This window comes from Dermacentor andersoni, chromosome 2 (assembly GCF_023375885.2).
Source record: "Dermacentor andersoni chromosome 2, qqDerAnde1_hic_scaffold, whole genome shotgun sequence".
NCBI classification, from domain to species: domain Eukaryota; kingdom Metazoa; phylum Arthropoda; class Arachnida; order Ixodida; family Ixodidae; genus Dermacentor; species Dermacentor andersoni.
The window spans coordinates 104,275,716-104,294,980 of record NC_092815.1 but is presented as its reverse complement, the minus strand read 5'-3'; the positions used below and the strand labels follow the sequence as shown (position 1 = coordinate 104,294,980).

The following is a 19,265-nucleotide window of genomic DNA, read 5'->3' as shown; positions in this document are numbered from 1 at the left end:
CCTGCTCTGGATCCCGCGGAACAACACCCTACTCGCCTCAGTTCCGTCGACTTCGTTCGCTTGCCACCTTCGGCCCTGACTTACGTTGACTTCGTGTCATCCCCACCAGTCCCCGACGGTCACTACATCGCGGCTCCTATGCAAGACGTCCTCCTTACACACGGGATCACAGTACCTCACACAGTTTTATCTATTACGGCGAATTGCGTCTGCCTGCCAGTGGTCAATTTTGGCTTGACGACACAAGTGCTGCCACGCGGAATGTCTCTGGCCCAACTTTGCTCATTCGAGGATCACTCTGTAGCATCGATTTCACTAGACGACCATTCAGCCGATCCTCCTCTACCGTCGCAGTCCGCAACTTGTACCATCGCCAACTTACAAAAAATGATTGCACCCGACATGCCTTCCGAGCACGCTCGTGCGCTCTACCGCGTTCTCATTTCCTACCAAGATATTTTTGACTTTAACGATCGTCCTTTGGCCCAAGCAACAGCTGTCAAACATCGCATTAATACCGGCAATGCCCCTCCTATTCATCGCCGCCCATATCGAGTATCACCGGCTGAGCGTCAAGTTATTCACACCGAAGTTCGCAAAATGCTTGCCAAGAACATTATTGAACCGTCATGTAGTCCATAGGCGTCACCTGTTGTGCTGGTAAAAAAGAACGATGGCTCATGGCGCTTTTGCGTGGATTATCGGCACCTTAACAGGGTTACCAAAAAGGACGTGTATCCCCTATCTCGGATTGATGACGCCCTTGACTGCCTCCACGGTGCTCGCTATTTCTCCTCTATTGACCTTCGCTCCGGCTATTGGCAGATTGCCGTGGACGATCTCGACCGCGAGAAGACTGCCTTTGTAACACCCGACGGTCTTTACCAATTCAAAGTGATGCCGTTCGGTCTAAGTAACGCTCCTGCCACTTTTGAACGCATGATGGACTCCCTTCTTCACGGTTTCAAATGGTCCACGTGCCTGTGCTACTTGGACGACGTTATAGTATTCTCCCCATCATTCGCTACACACCTCGAGTGCCTCTCAGCAGTCCTGGACGTTTTTCGGCGAGCGGGTCTGCAACTCAACGCATCGAAGTGCCAATTCGGCCGTCGCCAGATTACCATCCTTGGACATCTCGTTGACGCGAATGGAGTGCAACCGGACCCAGGCAAGATCCATGCTGTTAAGCACTTCCCTGTTCCGAAGTGTGTCAAGGATGTGCGCAGCTTCATCGGCCTTTGTTCATACTTCCGCCGTTTCGTGAGAAATTTCGCCGCCATAGCACGACCACTAACCGAGCTTTTAAAAAAAGACACCCCTTTCCAGTGGGGCGATAACGAGGCCTCTGCATTCTCACATCTAATCGACATTCTCACAACACCTCCCGTTCTGGCCCATTTCGATCCTTCTGCGCCTACCGAAGTCCGTACTGATGCCAGCGGTCACGGAATTGGCGCAGTACTGGCACAACGCCAGCGTGGCCACGACCGTGTTATCGCTTACGCCAGCAGGCTCCTCTCGCCCGCGGAGCGCAACTATTCCATCACTGAGCGTGAGTGTCTGGCCCTAGTTTGGGCGGTTGCGAAGTTCCACCCATACTTATATGGCCGACCCTTTTCCGTTGTCACAGACCATCACGCGCTTTGCTGGTTATACTCATTGAAAGACCCTACGGGAAGACTTGGTCGCTGGGCCTTCCGCCTCCAAGCATATTCGTTCTCTGTCGCCTACAAATCTGGCCGACTGCACAAGGACGCTGACTGCCTGTCTCGCTACCCGGTAGACGAGCCTGACGACACCGAGAGTAGTACCGCCGACGGCATTTTCTCTGTGTCTGCCTTCGCTAACATCGCCGATGAGCAGTACCGAGACCTATCGCTGCGAGTACTCATCGAGCATCTGCGCTCTACACCTACCGACGCATCCGTTCGCCGATATGACCTCCAGGGCGGCATTCTGTACCGAAGGAACTTCCTCCCTGATGGCCCTGGTCTTCTTCTTGTCGTGCCAAAACATCGACGACAGACTGTGCTCTTTAAGATGCATGACGCACCCACTGCAGGACATCTTGGGGTAACCCGCACGTACGACCGCGTCCGCCGCCGCTTCTATTGGCCTGGTCTCGCTTGCTCCGTCCGACGCTATGTTGCTGCCTGTGATACCTGCCAGCGTCGGAAAACACCTCAGGTGCTACCTTCCGGTCATCTCCAGCCGATCACCGTCCCTGTGGAACCGTTCTTTCGTGTTGGATTAGACCTCCTCGGTCCCTTTTCCTACGTCATCCTCTGGGAACAAATGGGTAACTGTAGCAACTGGGGCTTCACATTTCGGTCGGAACGGCGAATTTTTCATACGTGGGCCGATCCCGAAGATGGTTCAATGCAGGGCGGACTTGCGGCGGAAGTGAAGCAGGCGTTAAGCAATCCTCATACGTGGGCCGATCCCGAAGATAGTGAAATGCCGGGCCGGCCCACGGCGGAGGTCAAGCAGGCGTTAAGCACTGCTCATACGTGCGCCGATCCCGAAGATAGTGCAATACCACGCTGACCAGCGGCGGAAGTGAAGCAGGGGTTAAGCACTCCCTCTACGTGGGCCGATCCCGAAGATAGTGCAATACCGGGATTATCCGTGGCTGAGGTGTAGTGCAGAATTAAGGGGCCTACATTCACAGCTTCGCTGGCCTTCCTTTTTGACAGAGTGGAAGGGCACCGAGTTTTTTTCTGACGCATTTTACTTTGAGAAATTCAATTAAGTAACGTGTATTCGCTACCCAGAGATCCTGCGTGCTTGGGCATGCGTTGTTCGGAGTGATTTTTCGTTCACAAGACGGACGACGCTAGACGTGGGACACCGAAGCAGGATTTTCTGCGACACGGGGCCCTTATCACTATCGCGTTGAAGTAACGAGATGATTCCGTTTGAAAAAATCTGGTTTAAAAAAAAGTTGTTTGAGTGAAAATGACACTCGACAGTTTCCACCTGCGCGAGAGTTCTGGGATATATGCAACTCATTCAAGGGCGAGAAAAGAGGCCATATTTGCCGAAATTGGCCGCAACCTTATTATGGTGAACGCCGCGCTTGCGCAATGATGATGACGATCATGATATGGCTTTCAGCTTGGTTTTGTCAGTTCTGGTTAGAGTCGCAGATTAAAATCAGTGCATCAGTTATGGACACTTGGAAATTATATCAGTCGAGGAGACTCGCAAAAGTAAGAATACAAGTCATATTACCTTTCTTCTCTATTGTTTAACAGAAAAAATAAAGCCTGAAAGCTTTCACACCTCCTCCTCCCCCCCTCCCCCAAAATAAAGAAAGAAAAGAAAGAAAGTCGCCGCCCAAGCACTTCCTACAAATGGTTAATTAAACGTGTGGTCCCGGTGTTTATCGCTGAGTAAATCCCGACGGTTGATTAAAGTCTTTCTCAATTATTGGTTACGTCCTTGTGTTTCTTAATGAGGTTACACATACGTTCGGCTGCGACGGAAAGAAAGACGTCAGTGACGGTATGCCCGCAGTCCGCCGTTGTCGGTTGCGTTCGATGTCTCGAGTTCGCTCGGCGGCGTGGTTAGCAGCGTCCGCCAGCCGTTGAAGCTTGCGAGTCTTCAAAATTAAATTGCTTCAAAATGAAATCTCTCCGTCACGTAAGACAATGTATGGCTGATACCCCCTTAAGCAATGGCTCACAGCCCCGTAAGCGCTGCCTGTCTATTATGACGACAGAAGTGAAATTCTTCGCTGGAATGATGAGCGTATAGCCAGCTGTGGAAGACGACGACGACGACGACGAATACGAGAGAAGTGGCACGAGTGCGTCCGCGCGGTAGTGCAACGAGTGCTAGCTGTGGAATAAGACGACGCGTCTCGAGATCTTGCTGATGATGATGGTTGTCGGTACACAGGCGCGGACAGACGGAGTTTCATTTCGCCTAGCCTTATAAACATTCCCTTTAAAGAAGGCAGAACACGCGACTGACAATTCTACAAATGGCTCAGCGAAAACGAAAATCCCAAATTCGCTTGTGATAAGAGAAAATGTTCGCGCTTTTGAGGCCACGCCATCAAGAGTTGCACCTAACAGCGATCTTTCGGCTCTGCGGGCTCGGCGTGAGGTTAGTTTTCATCTGAGTGCACACTACGCCACTAGGGAAACCCTCACATATGAAGAGGGTCTGAGGCTTACTGCGCCTTATCTTGCCACCTTGATCTGTAACTAGAGTTGACACACTGCATCCAGCATCCCCCATAAGTTCTTAAGGAAACCACGAAATAAAGCACGACCGATAGATTACTCCCTCTGGAGTCCATGCGCCTTTGTCCCGAGAGAAAGAATTGTGACTTACCGTAGAAAATGAAGTTCGTCACCTTCTCGATGTTGCCGCTTGAACCACTATATACCAGGAAACGGCAACAAAAGTTGCCAACGCGCATCCAGTGTCCAAAGAAAGATTTAGCACAGCCTTAACAGTCATCTGCTCTCAGCCAGGTGTACCCTAACAATATGCAAACTATGCAAACAGCCGCTCAGTGTGAGCGCTAGTGCGAGCGTGCAGAGCGCTGGCCACGCTCACCTGCAGAGCCCATTGAGCGGAGCTTCAGGCTGCGTCCACTTGGCTAGCCCATATATGGCTTGTCATTCGCTTTTGTAGCCAAGCTGACTGCTTCTCACTCGTGGCTTTGGGAGGCGCGCTTGTGAGGAACGCGAAGTCAACGCATTTCTCTGCAGCGCCCTGAGCGCTATAAATGTGAGCGGAGCGTAAGCGACGCTCTGCAAGGTACGCATAATAACAACAATAAAAAAAAATAAGACGTTGTGAGCGCGCACAGACGGCAGATTCGGTACATGTCGAAGATCAGTAACGCGCATGGTAGCTTTAAAAAAAAGAAAGAAAACAAATTCGCAGTTCCGCCCAAAAGGCGAAGCACCGATTGCGATGGCAAATTAGTAGATAGTTGCACGAAGTAAGGATAGTAGTTTTATCAGCCATACAAACTTGTGAAAATTCGCTTGCTAACTAAATTAACGATGATAGAATACGCATCCGGGCCGCGTTCCTCGCTCGCGCACGCGAGATTGAAGCGCGTTCGCCGGCTCACCCTCACAAGCTTTCACTCCTATGGAACCTCATGGCGACGGCAGGAATGTGCCTGGAGTGTCCATTTAATTGCTATCGTAATATAGAAGCATCGAATAAAAGCGACGTTCGGTGCGGAGTCTACAAGGCTGCCAAATTGCTGGAGCAGTTACTTCTCTGAAGCAATCCTCACGCGTGCGCACGATACCATACCAAGTTACATGCCATGCATTATCAATATCTCTCTCCCCCTCTGCAAGTTGTAGCCCTGCGAAGGAGAGGCGACTAACTAATAAATGTGTTGCTCGTTCTTATTATTTTTTCGCTGATCAACTGTGGGCCGTCCGGCCCGCCGAGGAAGCCGCTCGTATGCAGCTCGTATCCAATGGCTCGAGGCTGTCATCTAGGCTGGGGTGCTTATGGCCCCGCCACACCCAAACCGCCGCACATTTCAATTAAAGTTTTTACTCACTCACTCAGCCTGCTTAATTATCACATATGGCTGACGAGAATAAACTGACAATATAATAAACTGACGCTTGTCTTAAGTGAACGAGAACTCTGTATTTCTCTTTGCCAAACATCGTAACAAATCCCTTGAACACATATAAACGGTCCTTCGTACAAGCTTATTTGGAGTATGGTGTACAAAAAATAATTACTTACGTTTGGTTCCTTTGGCAGATATAACAGCAATGAATTCAGGTACAGTAGGAAGATACAGTAGAAAAAGAAAAAAATGGCTGAGGTTTACAATCTTGTAAACTTAGTTACAATGAGCGAAAGGTCTGTGTGGCTTGGTTTTGCAAAGACTATGCCCACGGTGTTTCATTAAAGTTAGGCCACAGTCTTTCACACACGTTACACGTGCTGCCGAACGGCTTGTCCGCGAAGACGCGGTGAAACGTGGCCGTCGAAGTCGAGCTTGCCGCCAGCCGAAGGGTGTGGTTCTTCGAACGGCAGAAAGCTGAGCTAGTTGGTAAGGATTCATTATGCAAAAAAAAAAAAAAAAAAGGTGAGGCGTGCAGACAGGACACAAGAGTAGAGAAGTGGACAACACGAACGCCGGTTCTTCAACACGAACGTGGTTCTTCAAGCGTTCGTTGTGGCTGCCGTTCCTTGTATCCGCGGCTTCATCTCCTTCTCGTTGTTGTTCGTGTTGCTGGACGACGGTGGCGGTTGCAATAGCTTCGATCTTGGCACGCTTTCGCGCTTGGTAAGCTTCTGTATAACGTGCTAAACTGGTCTCCCTTTGCTCCGTTGTTTCAGCAGGCAACTTTGCTCGAAATTTTGCAGCTTGCCGTCTAGCTATATCTACTTGATGATTGGATTCAGCATGTCGCTTGCGCTGAAGCGCACGCACAGACGGTACAGCCGGCGCACCATCCATGGCGAGACTGAGCCCACCGAGCGACCAAGCGTCGGCGAAGCAGCCATTAGAGAGTTTTAGAATAGCTGTGCGGGCGTTAGCACTCAAAGAGCTGTGCCGGTGTTAACGCTGGGCCACGCAGGAGTGAATAGTTTTAGAGTAGGACTTTGCGTTTGCGGATAGCGTCCTACGCCGACAGCGCCACTGCGGCGTTAAAGGGGTTGGGACACCAAATTTTGAGGCTATAAAAAGCATGTTGTAGGCTGCTTCCGTATGCAAGGACACCCAGAACGAGGTATTGGACGCTGCAAACATTCTAAAATAATTTTAATTCAGCTACAAAAAGTCATTAAAAACTCCTTCTCGTAGTCGAGACCCATCGCTAGCGCGGCAGTTACTACGTCACAGAGGAGGAACGAAAATATTGACGTCATAGCACACTAGCACAAAAACGTGACGTATGATGAGTAGCGATGAAATGCCGATTACGGAGCCTGCTGAGCCGAGTGACCGAGCATAGCCTCCACTATGACCGAGCTACAGGCATATAGAAATCCTTTCTTAATGCAAAGAATGGGTAAGGCGTGCAGGCACGTACGGACACAAGAGGAGAGAAGTGGACAACACGAACGCCGCACGGCGGCCCGCGAACGGCACACTGCGTGCGGACGGGCCTACGTTTGAGTGTAACACTAGCCGGCCGACTCCGAAAGGGACCAGGATATGCGGCGTTCGTGTTGTCTGCTTCTCTCTTAGCATAGTCGCATAGTTCGGCAGCTCGGAGCGGTCCCTCGTTCGCTTGGCCTTTCTCAATGTTAGGGCCCGTCCACGTTACCGGCACGGAAACTCGCCGCACGCCGTTTGCCGTTCGCGGGCTCCCGTGCGACGGCGGTTTTGCTCGCGAACGGCGAGATTTCCTTGTCGTAGAGAGGACGGGCCCGGGACCCCTTTGTGCGGCAGCCGTACGGCGAAGCGGCCAATCAGCGACCAAGGAGTGGTCACTCTGGCACCGACGGCAGCTTCACCGCCTCTGATCGTTCGGCGCCGCCGATATCGTCGCTAGGCCTTTTCCGGTTCACTTCAAAGCTAAAGCTTACGGCGCTTCGGAATGAATCACCGACTCTCACAAGCCGCAATATTTTCTTACCGTTGTTGTCGCTCTTCGCAATAATTATAATAATCGCGACATGCACTTCGAATCGCCAGTTGTTGACATCTGCTGGCAGAGCACGCGTATGCGCGAGCAGACGACGCAGCATAGTTTTACGTCACTATTTTTTGTGGCCCACGTGACCAAGCCATGTTGCGTTTCCTCCGCTGTGACGTCATAGCATCCTCCGGAGCCCAGAAACCGAAACCGAAATCGCTCGGTATAATAATGCTATTATTAAATTATTTATCGGATATATATGAATCCCGTTGTGTGTATCGTGCTCCCTGAAGCATGACGCAACGTTTAAATCAACGAACGCATGAACGAAAATTTTGATGTCTCCACCCCTTTAAAGAAAAGCTATTCGAAATAATAAATAAAACATACCATTTTATGATAAGAATAATAAGTTTGACTTTCGTGTATTCGCGTTTAATTACAATTTGGAGGTTATTGTGTAAGCAGCAAACAATTAGTTGCGCTTAGTTTTGGGTAACCAACTTAACGTGCCTTCACCAGTCAAGCTAAGCCTTGTTAGGCCTACGAGCCATAAAATCCCCAATCGAATTCGAAATCAGCGGTGCCTAATGAATCAATCTTCATAACACACGCTAGAGATAGAGATAACCGCAGACACTTCTACTAGCTTGCGAACTTCATGCCTTACCACGAATCGAACCCAGTTTGGCGCTGGGTTAGAGCCGTCGCTTCTATGGATGCCGCCATGTTTGTTTACGCAAATCTATTAGGGCAACTTTTGGGGCTCCCTCTAAATCAGTGAAATAGCGTGCTCAACGGAAAACCCAAACGCAGTTTGCGTCTCACGCATGCGCAGTGGCTTCCACGCTATTTCTTTGGGGCCCCTGTTCTAAAACTCTCTATTAAAGGGACACTAAAGGTTACCAGAAACTCAAGTTAAAGTGGTAGAGCAATGTTCTAGAACGTCTAAGGCGTCTATATAATCGCGAACAGAGCTTTAGTAACCGAGAAATTGAGGTAAATGCATGACACGATTTGAGACCCCCCAGCGACATTCCGGTACTAGCCCGATGACGAAAGCACTCCTCATAATTTGTGTTACTAATACTCAACTACTCGTATTAAAAATATAATTTCATTCGATTATAAGACGGAAAAAAATGCTACTTGTCTACATCTATTTGATTCTAAGAAAAAATAACATTTTGACGTTACCCTTCAGTAATATGGGTGTTCGAAAGGTTTCGTTTTCGCTCGACTCTGCGCGCTCGACTCTGCGCCACGCACTCTTTGGAGTTTCAGTAGTTTGGTTATCGCGTCGTGCTGTGAAGGTTCTGCTGGCTCGCGAAACTTTCATTTGGAACAAGCAGCGAGAATGCCACGTCCATGTGATGTCGTGGGAAGCCCTCGTTGCTTTCCCGCTCCGGAGAGCCGGTGTCGAGGCCGCCGTCGTAGTACGCAACGACGCCGGCAGCGCGAGCCCTCAGCAGCAGGTCGCGCTTGTCAGTGCTCAAATCGCTGAAGTTGAGCCCACCATCGCGAGCCAATCTGTCGGTGTCAGGGTCCATTACGACGAGCGTCGAAGTTTGCGTCATAGAATGAAGTACCAGCTTATGGGCGTCTTGCGCTGGAGTTTGAGGTATAGTAGCGGCGCCTGGTGGCGGTGCGGGAAACGACATCTAGGTCGTACCAGCTTGGGTCGTATTGAGCCCTGGCTGTGGCGAAGCACGTTTCTAGGCCGAGTTTTGCGTCGATTCGCACTTTTTTATGCCCTGTTGCGAGTGCGAAAAGGCTCGTCACTTCTCACAGACCACGCCGACCACGCTGCGAGCTCGCCGCAGCCTATAGTTTAACGAAAACGGATTCTCCGTGTGCCGTGGGACGTAATGCTGGGAGCAGAAGGAATCGGTGATGCCGATCCGGAGAGACCCAGCCCAGCCTCGAAAAGGCGTCACCGTCATTACTTCTGCGTCGTGGGCTGCCATGAACAAGAAGGCCTGAATCCCAACATCAGATTCTACCGTTTTCCTTCAAGGCCTCACGAAGTGGAGCGGCGGGCGCTCTGCATAGCTGCAGTTCGTCGCGCTGAGTAAGCGAAACTGCGTGCCATGCTGGCTGCTTCGCCTGTCTTGAAGCTTGCTTGATTATCTGCGTTCGAAATTTCGGTCTTTTGCACCTACAGTCCCGACAGCAGACCGACATAGCAGCAGGCATGGCTGGTAATTCACGATTCGAGACCCGGCCACCGCGACAATTAACAATTCGACCGATGCGAAGTGGTGAAGTGTGTGCAAATGAGCACAAATGGTCGGGCTCATTCGATGACAGTTCACTACTCCACTACGAGCAGCACAGGTTAAGAGAGTTAAATGCGCTCATCCTTGATCTCAAGCCAGCACGTTGAGGCAGCGCAGCAAGGCAGTATTGATTGCAGCACATCGATGTTCGAGCGCTGTCATTAAAAGCTACATCAAGCGAGCAGCACACAAGCTCGCGCTACAGCGCGATTCGCACGTACGTGCGAGCTCATATCCATTGCATCAGTTTAGCGGCATGCAGTCAACAAAGATTGCAGGAGGCCCGCTGTTTGGCGGCATGTCGAAAGACCGCTGCCGTCGCGGCGCGTACGATCGTGCGCTCGAGCAGTTCGTACATCGCGGCGCGTACCGTCGTGTGCTCGAGCAGTTCCGTACACATGATGTCTGCTTATCGCTGCTATGGATTCATTTATAGCACGCATTTCCTCGCGTTTGTGCGCCTGAATCTAGCAGCTAGCGTGCAAACCTTACCTGTAGTTCCACTTCGTACGCGACTCGCTTCACTTACGATTGACACCGTGCTAAAACTTCGCCGCCTAATTCTTGAACGGCGTACACGTATTCGGCACTGCATAATTTCCTGCCTTTACGCAGCGTGCCACCCCTGAAAAAAATCTTCGGCGCCCGATATACGCAGCAGGCCGTGCTACAACACAACCGAAAGTGGCGGGTCCATATTGTAAACGTGCTTTCCGAAGCAGACGACCGAGCTTGGTACGACCCATTTTAGGAAATAGGGCGCTTTTTAGCACCTTTCTCGCAGCGCCCCCTGGGCAATGCAAGAGCTAGGGTGCATCACCATACTCCCGCTTTCGCTCTGCTGTCGGCTCTGTCTTGGCTCTGTTTCTGGCCGCGCGTTTGCGTTTTGCGCAGAAAAGCCGTAGCGCCGTCTGCGGACGCCGTTCTACTCACCGATGGCGCAACGTCACTATGAGACCATGATGTCAGTACTCCTCGATCGGAGGGCGGGCGATTTGAACTGCGCTAGAGGTACGCGGACGCTTCAGAACGCATTTTCTCTTAAAATAAGTCTCTCCTTGGCACGAAACAAGCGTTTCGAGGTTTCTGGGATGGTATTTCAACAGTCCACGTTGACTTAATAGTAACCTTTAGTGTCCCTTTAACTGTCGCGTGGCACCTCCGCGGCGAGGCTCCGAGCGAGCGCAACTGGGACGCCTCTCCGCAGCGTATCAGGTGCGGTGGCGTCGCACCTGCCACTCGTGTTGCGGCGGCTCAAGGTCATCGCGACGCGATGAATGACCTTACGAGACATGGCATACTAGAGCGTTCGCTCTAATATACGGCAGGGACGCATAATAATGCTAAGGTGTGTGAATTATAAAGCATTATAGAACCATCCGATTTTGCTCAGTGACGTAGCCTGCTAAATGGAGCGAGCAAACAAAGCATCTGCGGCGATATCGGCTAGCAGGAGTGCATTAAAGTCTAAGCCCGCAGGTTTTCGACACTTCTCCTGTGTACATAATGACAATTTTACAAGTCAAGGTTGCCGTAGGTTATACGAAAAATCTTGTGCGTTAGTCTTGAGAAGTAATGCGTATGTCTTTTATCTCAAAATTAAAAACAGACTTTCCACTCAGTTAAACAGCTTAACATCGCGCTTTGTGTTCAGTTGACTGGTAAGGCCAGTGAACGGAAGTTACTTGGGGCCGCATTCTCGCTTTGAGAGTGCGCCCCCCAAAAACGTTCGGTCACGGGCCTTATCACTCTACTTCACCGGAACACAAAACACGTTTTTAAGTTGTTTCACGGGCGGAAAGTCTATATTGAAGTTTTCAGATAAATGACGTGCGCATTGCGCCTCGAGACAAATAAATTTTCGTGTAACCAGATGGCTGCGATGTAATGTGCGCAATGACGCACGAACTAGGCATACATTTCGTTAATCAGAACCGTGCAGCCACGGTTGCGTCGGGGAGGCGTGCTCGTCTCGCACCCTGGAGCACCGGATTCGATACCCACCCTGACTGGCATTCTTACCTAATATTCTTTCCGAAGCCATTAATTTAATTTGCTAAGAGGAACCCCCGTGAGAAACTTGACGTTAATCTGAGTATTTCTTATTTGTTCTTACTCCTTGCCGTCGGGCATTTTTGGTATCATCATACCGTCCCCCCGCCGACTACAACGCTGGATTTTCGCGTAACTGTGCATATAATGCTTTCGCATTAAATACATAGCATGAACTTATATGCCAAAAACCTCAGTGCCCTTCCACTCCGTGAAGAAGGATGACCAGCGAAGCTGTGCATGTGGGCCACTTAATGGCGAACTGCACCCCCGCCACGGGTCGGCCCGGCATTGCACTATATTCGGGATCGGCCCACGTATGGGGAGCGCTTAACGCCTGCTTCACCTCCGCCGCGGGTAGGCCCGGCATTGCACTATTTCTGGGATCGGCCCACGTATGGGCAGCTTTTTGTTTACCACAACGACACAAAACTTTCCTTGCACGGTAGAGGTATACAGCTTCGCTGTAAAAGTCATTGCTCTGCAACACGTCAATGCCCTGCAAATCGACTGTATGATGCGAGAAACCAGCACGGATTGAATGCGACAGCGGCTGACCCATGGCTGGCCGCACAAGGCGCATGTATGCACAGGCTAAGCTCAGCGAAGAAGGAAATGTTTTTACATCCATACTGATCAGCATACGCATAATCATGGTACGGCGTCGCGCACATTTTATTTTCTATAGTCTTATTAAAATGACTTTCCTCACTTGCACGGTGCGATAATCTTCTCAGTTGCCTAGCACCGTTCTCAGAAGTACGTGTAATGCGTTGAAGTGCGCACTTCGTTGTCTAATAAGCAGAGGCCGCAGAACGAGCATCTTCTAAGCGCTTCAGCCAAGATGGCGGTGCCCTTCACGCATTTTATGTGGTAGTCGGGCTTGTTTTGAACTGTGTGACTGATAGGCTTGTGTATTCTATTCTTTTAGGCATGGGGCCGGAACTATTTTTTGCTCAGAGAGTGTTTGGTGGCCAAAAGCAAAAGAAACGAATGTGAATCCAGGAGCTTTCCAATCATATGCTATCAGCCATTGTTACTTGAGATTATAGAACGCTATTGCGATACATCCGCGCTGAGCACCTAACGAAAGGGCAGCTCTGATTTTCTAGCGCGCACTAAGCAGTGTGGTGACCAGCCCGGCACTGCACCGTCACCGTCGATATGACCAGTTGCTTGGATTGACGTGACTTCAGGTAGCATGCGCCAGCATACAATGACCTTCACACGTAGCAGTTCGCGCTACAAAACATCTGAGTCATTACGTGTGCATACGCACAAAGGCGTCGAAACGGGGATTATAAGATTATTAGGCATGAAACGCACGATGTGGCATCCACATCGCGTCCTTCAGCGATGATACCCTCAGACTAACGAAAATCAATCGCGGGAAACCCAAAGCCCTTATTTTTTATTTTGCTTTTCTGGAAGCGGATTTCGTATTTTTGGAGTGACTTCGGACGCTTGTTCCGACTAGGAGTCAGATTCTCATCCGGCAGGCGAACGGGCACCGCCGTCATTCGCACATGTGGGGGCGCCCCTGTGCCGAGGAAGACGACGCAGGCACGTGCCCTGCAATAAATGCTCCAAGGGGTTCTCCTACTTTCGCGAGTTTGTCAGTCAATTGATCTTGCTTTGTGCTCGCACCTTCTCTATCGCTGTTATTCTGCTGCGTGGTATGTTGGGGGGGGGGGGGGGGGGTAGAAGTGGGTATTCTGTATGCGTCTACTTATAGTGGACAGTCCATTTCGGCCGCATCGATTGGCTGGAGCTAAACCAGAGAGAAGTAAACCGGCCGTGGGCAGCTGTCTCCTTGTCGCCCTGCCAATCGGCGCTTCAGCAGCAGACGAAATGCCCCTGTCCACTAGGTGGACATAGGTAGACACGTGCGCCGGACCGAACCGGACGCGAACCGGAGCGCGTACCAGCCGAATCGGTTCGCGCCTGGTCCGCCTCCCGTCGCCTGTGTGCACCACTGACGGAGTCTCTGCCGTAACGTCAACGTACGTCGCTCCATGCTTACACGCAGGAGGTGAAGCAGGAGGCTCCCGACGTGTGCCAGGCGTTACCGAGCTACATGGGCGAGAACGACATGATCCTGCCTTCGACGCCCGACTCCATATCAGATGAGGAGAACCTGAGTAGTCCGAGGAGGCGACCCGCGCGACTTCATCATCCAGTCAGCAATGGATCACCGCTAAATCGTTTCACTCTCGGGTCCGAAGCCACGGTGCCTTCAGTGACGAAGGAACCCGTTCCTTCGTTTCTTAACGGCTTCCGAACGGCGTCACTGTGTCCTCTGCCGACGAAGAGACTACGCCAGTTGACAGTTCCTGAAGTAAGTACGCCAATATTTAGCAGTGAATGATAGGGTCGAACAAGGAATGTCAACAACGAACAAGGAGGGTATGGACGAATTCTCTTGCTGACAGGTTGACTACGGCGACATTCCTTCTTCGACTACTATTTGACCATTTCCTTTGGCCATTTCCTGACCAAGCAGAAGGCTCAAAATTACCGCTCGACTAGCCGCTCGAGGCCCTTTGCGTATATTCGCGGGCTTCTTTCACGACCGAAAGAACACCTTTATGTAGCACGCATTGAGCATCAGGAAGCTGTATCGGGACTTTTTCATGCCGCTCTACAATCTTCTCATTGACATTTTTCATCTAATTATAATAATTGATATGGTGAGAAATAAATAAAGACTAATTATCTAATTCGGTGGAACGCAAAAGATATAATCTGAGTATCTCCATGCGACGGCAAACAACATTACCTCGGTTCTGTCCAGCTACGTAGCATTTACACATTTTTAATATTTGGCTCCAGTTAACTAAAATACCCTGGAGAGGGGTGTATAGAGGGAACCTGCACTCTCTCTAACTTGCTTTATTCAACGCTACAAGCAGAGTCAGTCAAGCAGAAACAGAACCCCATGTCACTGTTTGTTGTAGACCTGCCTGCACCGAAAAGCGCATCGACACCTTTGTTGCTATATATGACTACCTGCACTAAAAAGTTAGGGTGGTAGAAGTTGCAATAATTAACAGAAATATTGATGTTAAGTTAACGAATGTTATGAGTCAAGATAAACTAGCAATCTAAGACAATCAGCACAGCAATATATCAGCCTGAAAACATTTCCCCCGTTAAATACAATTTCTGGACGCTTAGCTCGTTTAAAATTTATGTTTTTGTACAAGCAATATTTTCGAAAGAAATAGCAAACGTGGACCAATTTTTCTATTTTAACGGTTTGTAAAAATAGAAGAAATGGCTGATAATCAGTTATTTAAATTTGACGTGTAAGGCTTATCTTCAGCCTCTTCAGAAAGATAAGTCGTCTTTTTTAGTAATGGAACGCAGTATTTGGCAACGCTTTTTATGGTGCACACTTTCATGCCGTATGGCAAGTTTGCCGCTGTTGCTTGAGCTCGTGAAAACAGCTTTTTTTTTGTCGGGAAATAGATTTCGTGGAACGGACTTCTCGTGTTATATGGAAGCACCTTAATTTTTTTTTTTAGGAAGAAATCGCAAATGGTCGAGCGCCAAGGTCGGTACAGTTGACGTAGATTGACCCACAGGCGTTCAACGACTGAAACAAAGCGCAATAACTTCATCGTTGTTCATCGTACAGACCGTACACCCCGATGGTTAAATAATTACCTATTATTAGGAGTGTCCAAATAGTGAAATTCCCGAATAAAATAGAAGAGGAAGTATTTGAGAAAGAAAGAAAAAACGACCGTCGAATCTCGAATTGAATAAAGCACTTTTGTCACATCTAAACAATGTGCTGAATAAAGTCTGCAAAATCTCTTTTTGGCTGATAAAAAATGTCGCTCATTTGCGTTATTTGATACATGGATGTAACGCAGATGGCGAGTGCACACCGGGCCACTTGAGTTGCTCGTACGGGAGAAACAACTGCTTTCAGTTAGTTGGGGTGTAGCGTGACACTAACGAAAGAAAGCAGCCGTGCGTCGCCAGACGCGCGAGTCTGTTGTCTTGTTGAAGGAGCGTGACAGTACACAGCACCGCACAATGCCTCGAAGGGATGCAAACATGTTGAAACAGGCCAAATAATAAAATTTCTCTCCATATATCGAAAAAGACATTGTATATTTGCTGCATAAAAGCGAGGCATTTTCACTGCGCTAACTTAGCAGGAGTTAGCTGCCCCGTACGTCCGGTTAGTTACCTGGTATCTCTGCGCAACACCCGCGGCAGGTTCCTGAAGCACGATACCTATAGAGGAACAGTTCTCAATTGAGTCGGTTTTTTTTTTTACCTCGAGACTTCGACAAGTTTTCTTATCTTGCGCACTCGTACAAAAAGCTATTATTCAATAATTTCGCTAAAGAGAATTCTCGAATGAAATACGAATCGAATAGCAAAGATTATCATTCGAAACGCATTCGGAATTTCGATCATCCCCCCCCCCCCCTCCGCCCCCCCCCCCATTTGTACAATACTGATCAGTTTCGTCAATTACTCACAGAAAAATAAAACACAGATGGCGGTAATGGGAAACTAATTCCAACATGCAATGATTCGTTCGATAACGGATGGACCAATTACTTTCGGTCTCCCAAGGAACGCATTTTATCCTCAAGCAGTTGTGACCCTGCCGAAATTCACGTGCGGATGATAGAGCTTTACTGACATGGTAGAGATGTTAGCCTGGCTGTTCGCCTGACATGCTGCTCCAGGTCCTGGGTGATGATTATGATATATACAGTGATACACTTAACAGCGCATACACATATCCATATGCGCATGCAGGGGTACGAGAGCTAGTCGACGTGATGTAAGACTACGTATATTGAACAGCATTCATGAAGTGAACGTACGAAGCAGGAGCGATGGACCGACCCGTACTAAACAGTTGTTTAAATTGTGGCACAATTGAACGACGGCCCTATAGTCACGCGGTTGCACTTACATGAAAAGAGCAGTCAGGTTTTGAATTAATTCTATCTCAGAGACGAGCTATACTTGATGGTCACGACTTAGCATGCAGCGTGTCTATTACGTCTACATAACGCTACTCGCGCACTCTTCTTTCTTATTTTCAGCGCACACCACCACAACAAAACAACCACGTCGACTTCTCAACCGGCAGCCAGCTGTACGAAACCAACACGTCACCGCCCAGAGCCGTCCATGCTTGCACCAGCACTTCCACCAGCGTCGAGACGGGAAACCACGCCGGGCCGAGCACGAGCGCGAGCAACGTTGCACTCTTGGCCGTGAGCGATCTCAACGACGGCGAGGCCCTGTTCTGCCAGCAGATCACCTCCGAGCTACGCGAGATGGCGAAGTACCAGAGAGACCTGGCAAAAGTGCGCATCCAGCAGGTGCTGTTCGACGTCAAGTACATGAGTCAGGCGCCCGCCGTTGGGGGCACCACCGAAGAGCTCCAGCGGATCCAGCCGACGAGTGTCGCGGTCGCCGCGTCGCAGCTGGGCCAAAAAGCGGCGAGCGTCCCGAATGTCGTCGGTGCCGCGCGCTCGAGAGAAGATCCGCTTTTTTCGAAACGTCCCCGGCATCCAGCGTTTGAGAGGGCGGTCCCTAGCGTGTGACAGTTGTCACGGAGGAGTTCGAAATCAAGACGCAGACACTGTGTGCAGTGCAGGATGATTCTTTTTTTTTTTACGTGCGTGATAGGAAAGCTAATCTTTTTCTTTTTTCTCTCGATGAGGATAGAAGGTCATCCGAACAGTCTGGTAATAAAGAAATGCCTTCACGACCGTCTTTGCTTTGTGTTTTGTAGCGCTGTCTTGCTTTTTCTTATGAATGTATTTTTCTTGCGTACCTGGAGCATGTCGTACTCTCAGCTACACTACGACTCGTATGCGATTATGTCCAACTTATGCACGTCGACCGTAACCATTGGGATACCTTGCTCAAATATAACAAAAAATAACCTACCTATTTATTTTACTATCCCCAATTGAGGTGGCAAAGTGGACATACAATGTACAGTGCGGTACCGACTGTTAAAGGGAACACTCAAGCGTGCGTGTCTCACTTTGCTGGTGCCTTAGTTGCAAGTGGCTGCGGAAGCAATGTCAGTGCACTGCACAGGTCCGTCGAAAGGAAGAGCTACCAAGTATAAGTTTATCTGCTACAAATTTAGGTGATTGTACTCATTCGCTAAAGTGCACTCTTGTACACTAAATAACATTTTAATTATGTACTTTACAGCAGGTGTTTCAATTTACTAGTTGTGGCCGGTGAGTTCGCAAGGCGTATCCACTTGGAACAACCCCTCAGAACTACACAAGTTTCTTGAAGATTATTTTCAAACGACCCAACGAAATGCAATTGCGTTCCATTTACTTTTGTGCTTCAATGCATAAAACAGCGTCTCTTTTTAACGCAAGTGGAGCAACAGTGCATTTTACCGCAAGTGTGACGGCGTATCTCTCGAAACCGGTGACATCCTTAGAATTCGTTATAAGTCCGTATGCCTTGCAATCTGACTAGCTACAATTTCGTAGATTTAAATAATTGCGGTAAAGTAATTTTTTCAAAGTTAATTAGTAGAAATAGGTTAATTATTCAACTAAGCATTTTGTTTTTTCCTATAAGTAATGACCGCTTCAACCAGTCATTTAGCTGAAAGGTTGAAAATTGTGCTATCTGCCATAGGTAGTTTTCAAAAATTTGGTGCAGCTGGAAAACAACACCATATTGTATAACGCTTATATGTGTTCCATGGGGATCATTCAGTCGTCACACAGTCGACGTCTTACGATCGTGGTCATCCCATCGCTGTTATACCGTCCTTGCAGTTTCAAGTTTCGTCATCCCTTCGTCATGTCACCGTTGTCATTTCATAGTCATCATGAGTTGGTCGTAATTCCTTCGTCGTCACGTGTGGGATTAATATGTTGAAGTGCCATGTGTTTTTGCTGAGCGACGTGCTTCCCAGTAAATATGTGTTCAACTTCTTCCTGTGCTCTGTGATGGTCGCTAAATAAAGAACAGCATTCTTCGCCAACAACAATAAAAGCTTCGCTTTAACGAATTCCCACAGTTCGAGCTATGCGCACATTATAATGGGAGCTCTTCTTGACGAGTTAAACCTAGTTTCCTGTAGCAGGAATCTGGTATCGGGCCGTTTTCGTGGGTCGATCCTTAAGATGGTGCGGTTTAAAAATGTGGACCGTACCCGTGGGTATGTGGCCCCTGGGTATGTGCTTCTCGGCATGTGCCGCTCAATGAACTTTTGTGACACCAACTTGGGTATCTGCCACTGGGCTACTGGTTATGTGTCGCAGTGTAGGTGCCTTGAGTATGTGTCACAAGGTACGCAATTCTCTGC

At 49.2% G+C, this 19,265-nt stretch overlaps 1 protein-coding gene across 1 annotated transcript in view; it reads left to right on the top strand.

Moving 5' to 3' along the window:
• LOC126541506 (uncharacterized) overlaps positions 1-17,685 on the top strand; it is a 32,361-nt gene extending 14,676 nt beyond the window's left edge. Inside the window, exons 3-4 of the mRNA XM_050188291.2 lie at positions 13,959-14,267; positions 17,011-17,685. Coding sequence (XP_050044248.1) covers positions 13,959-14,267; positions 17,011-17,517 — 816 coding nt within the window. The 3' untranslated portion in view covers positions 17,518-17,685. The remainder of the gene's footprint in view (positions 1-13,958; positions 14,268-17,010) is intronic.
• Positions 17,686-19,265: the final 1,580 nt, after the last annotated feature.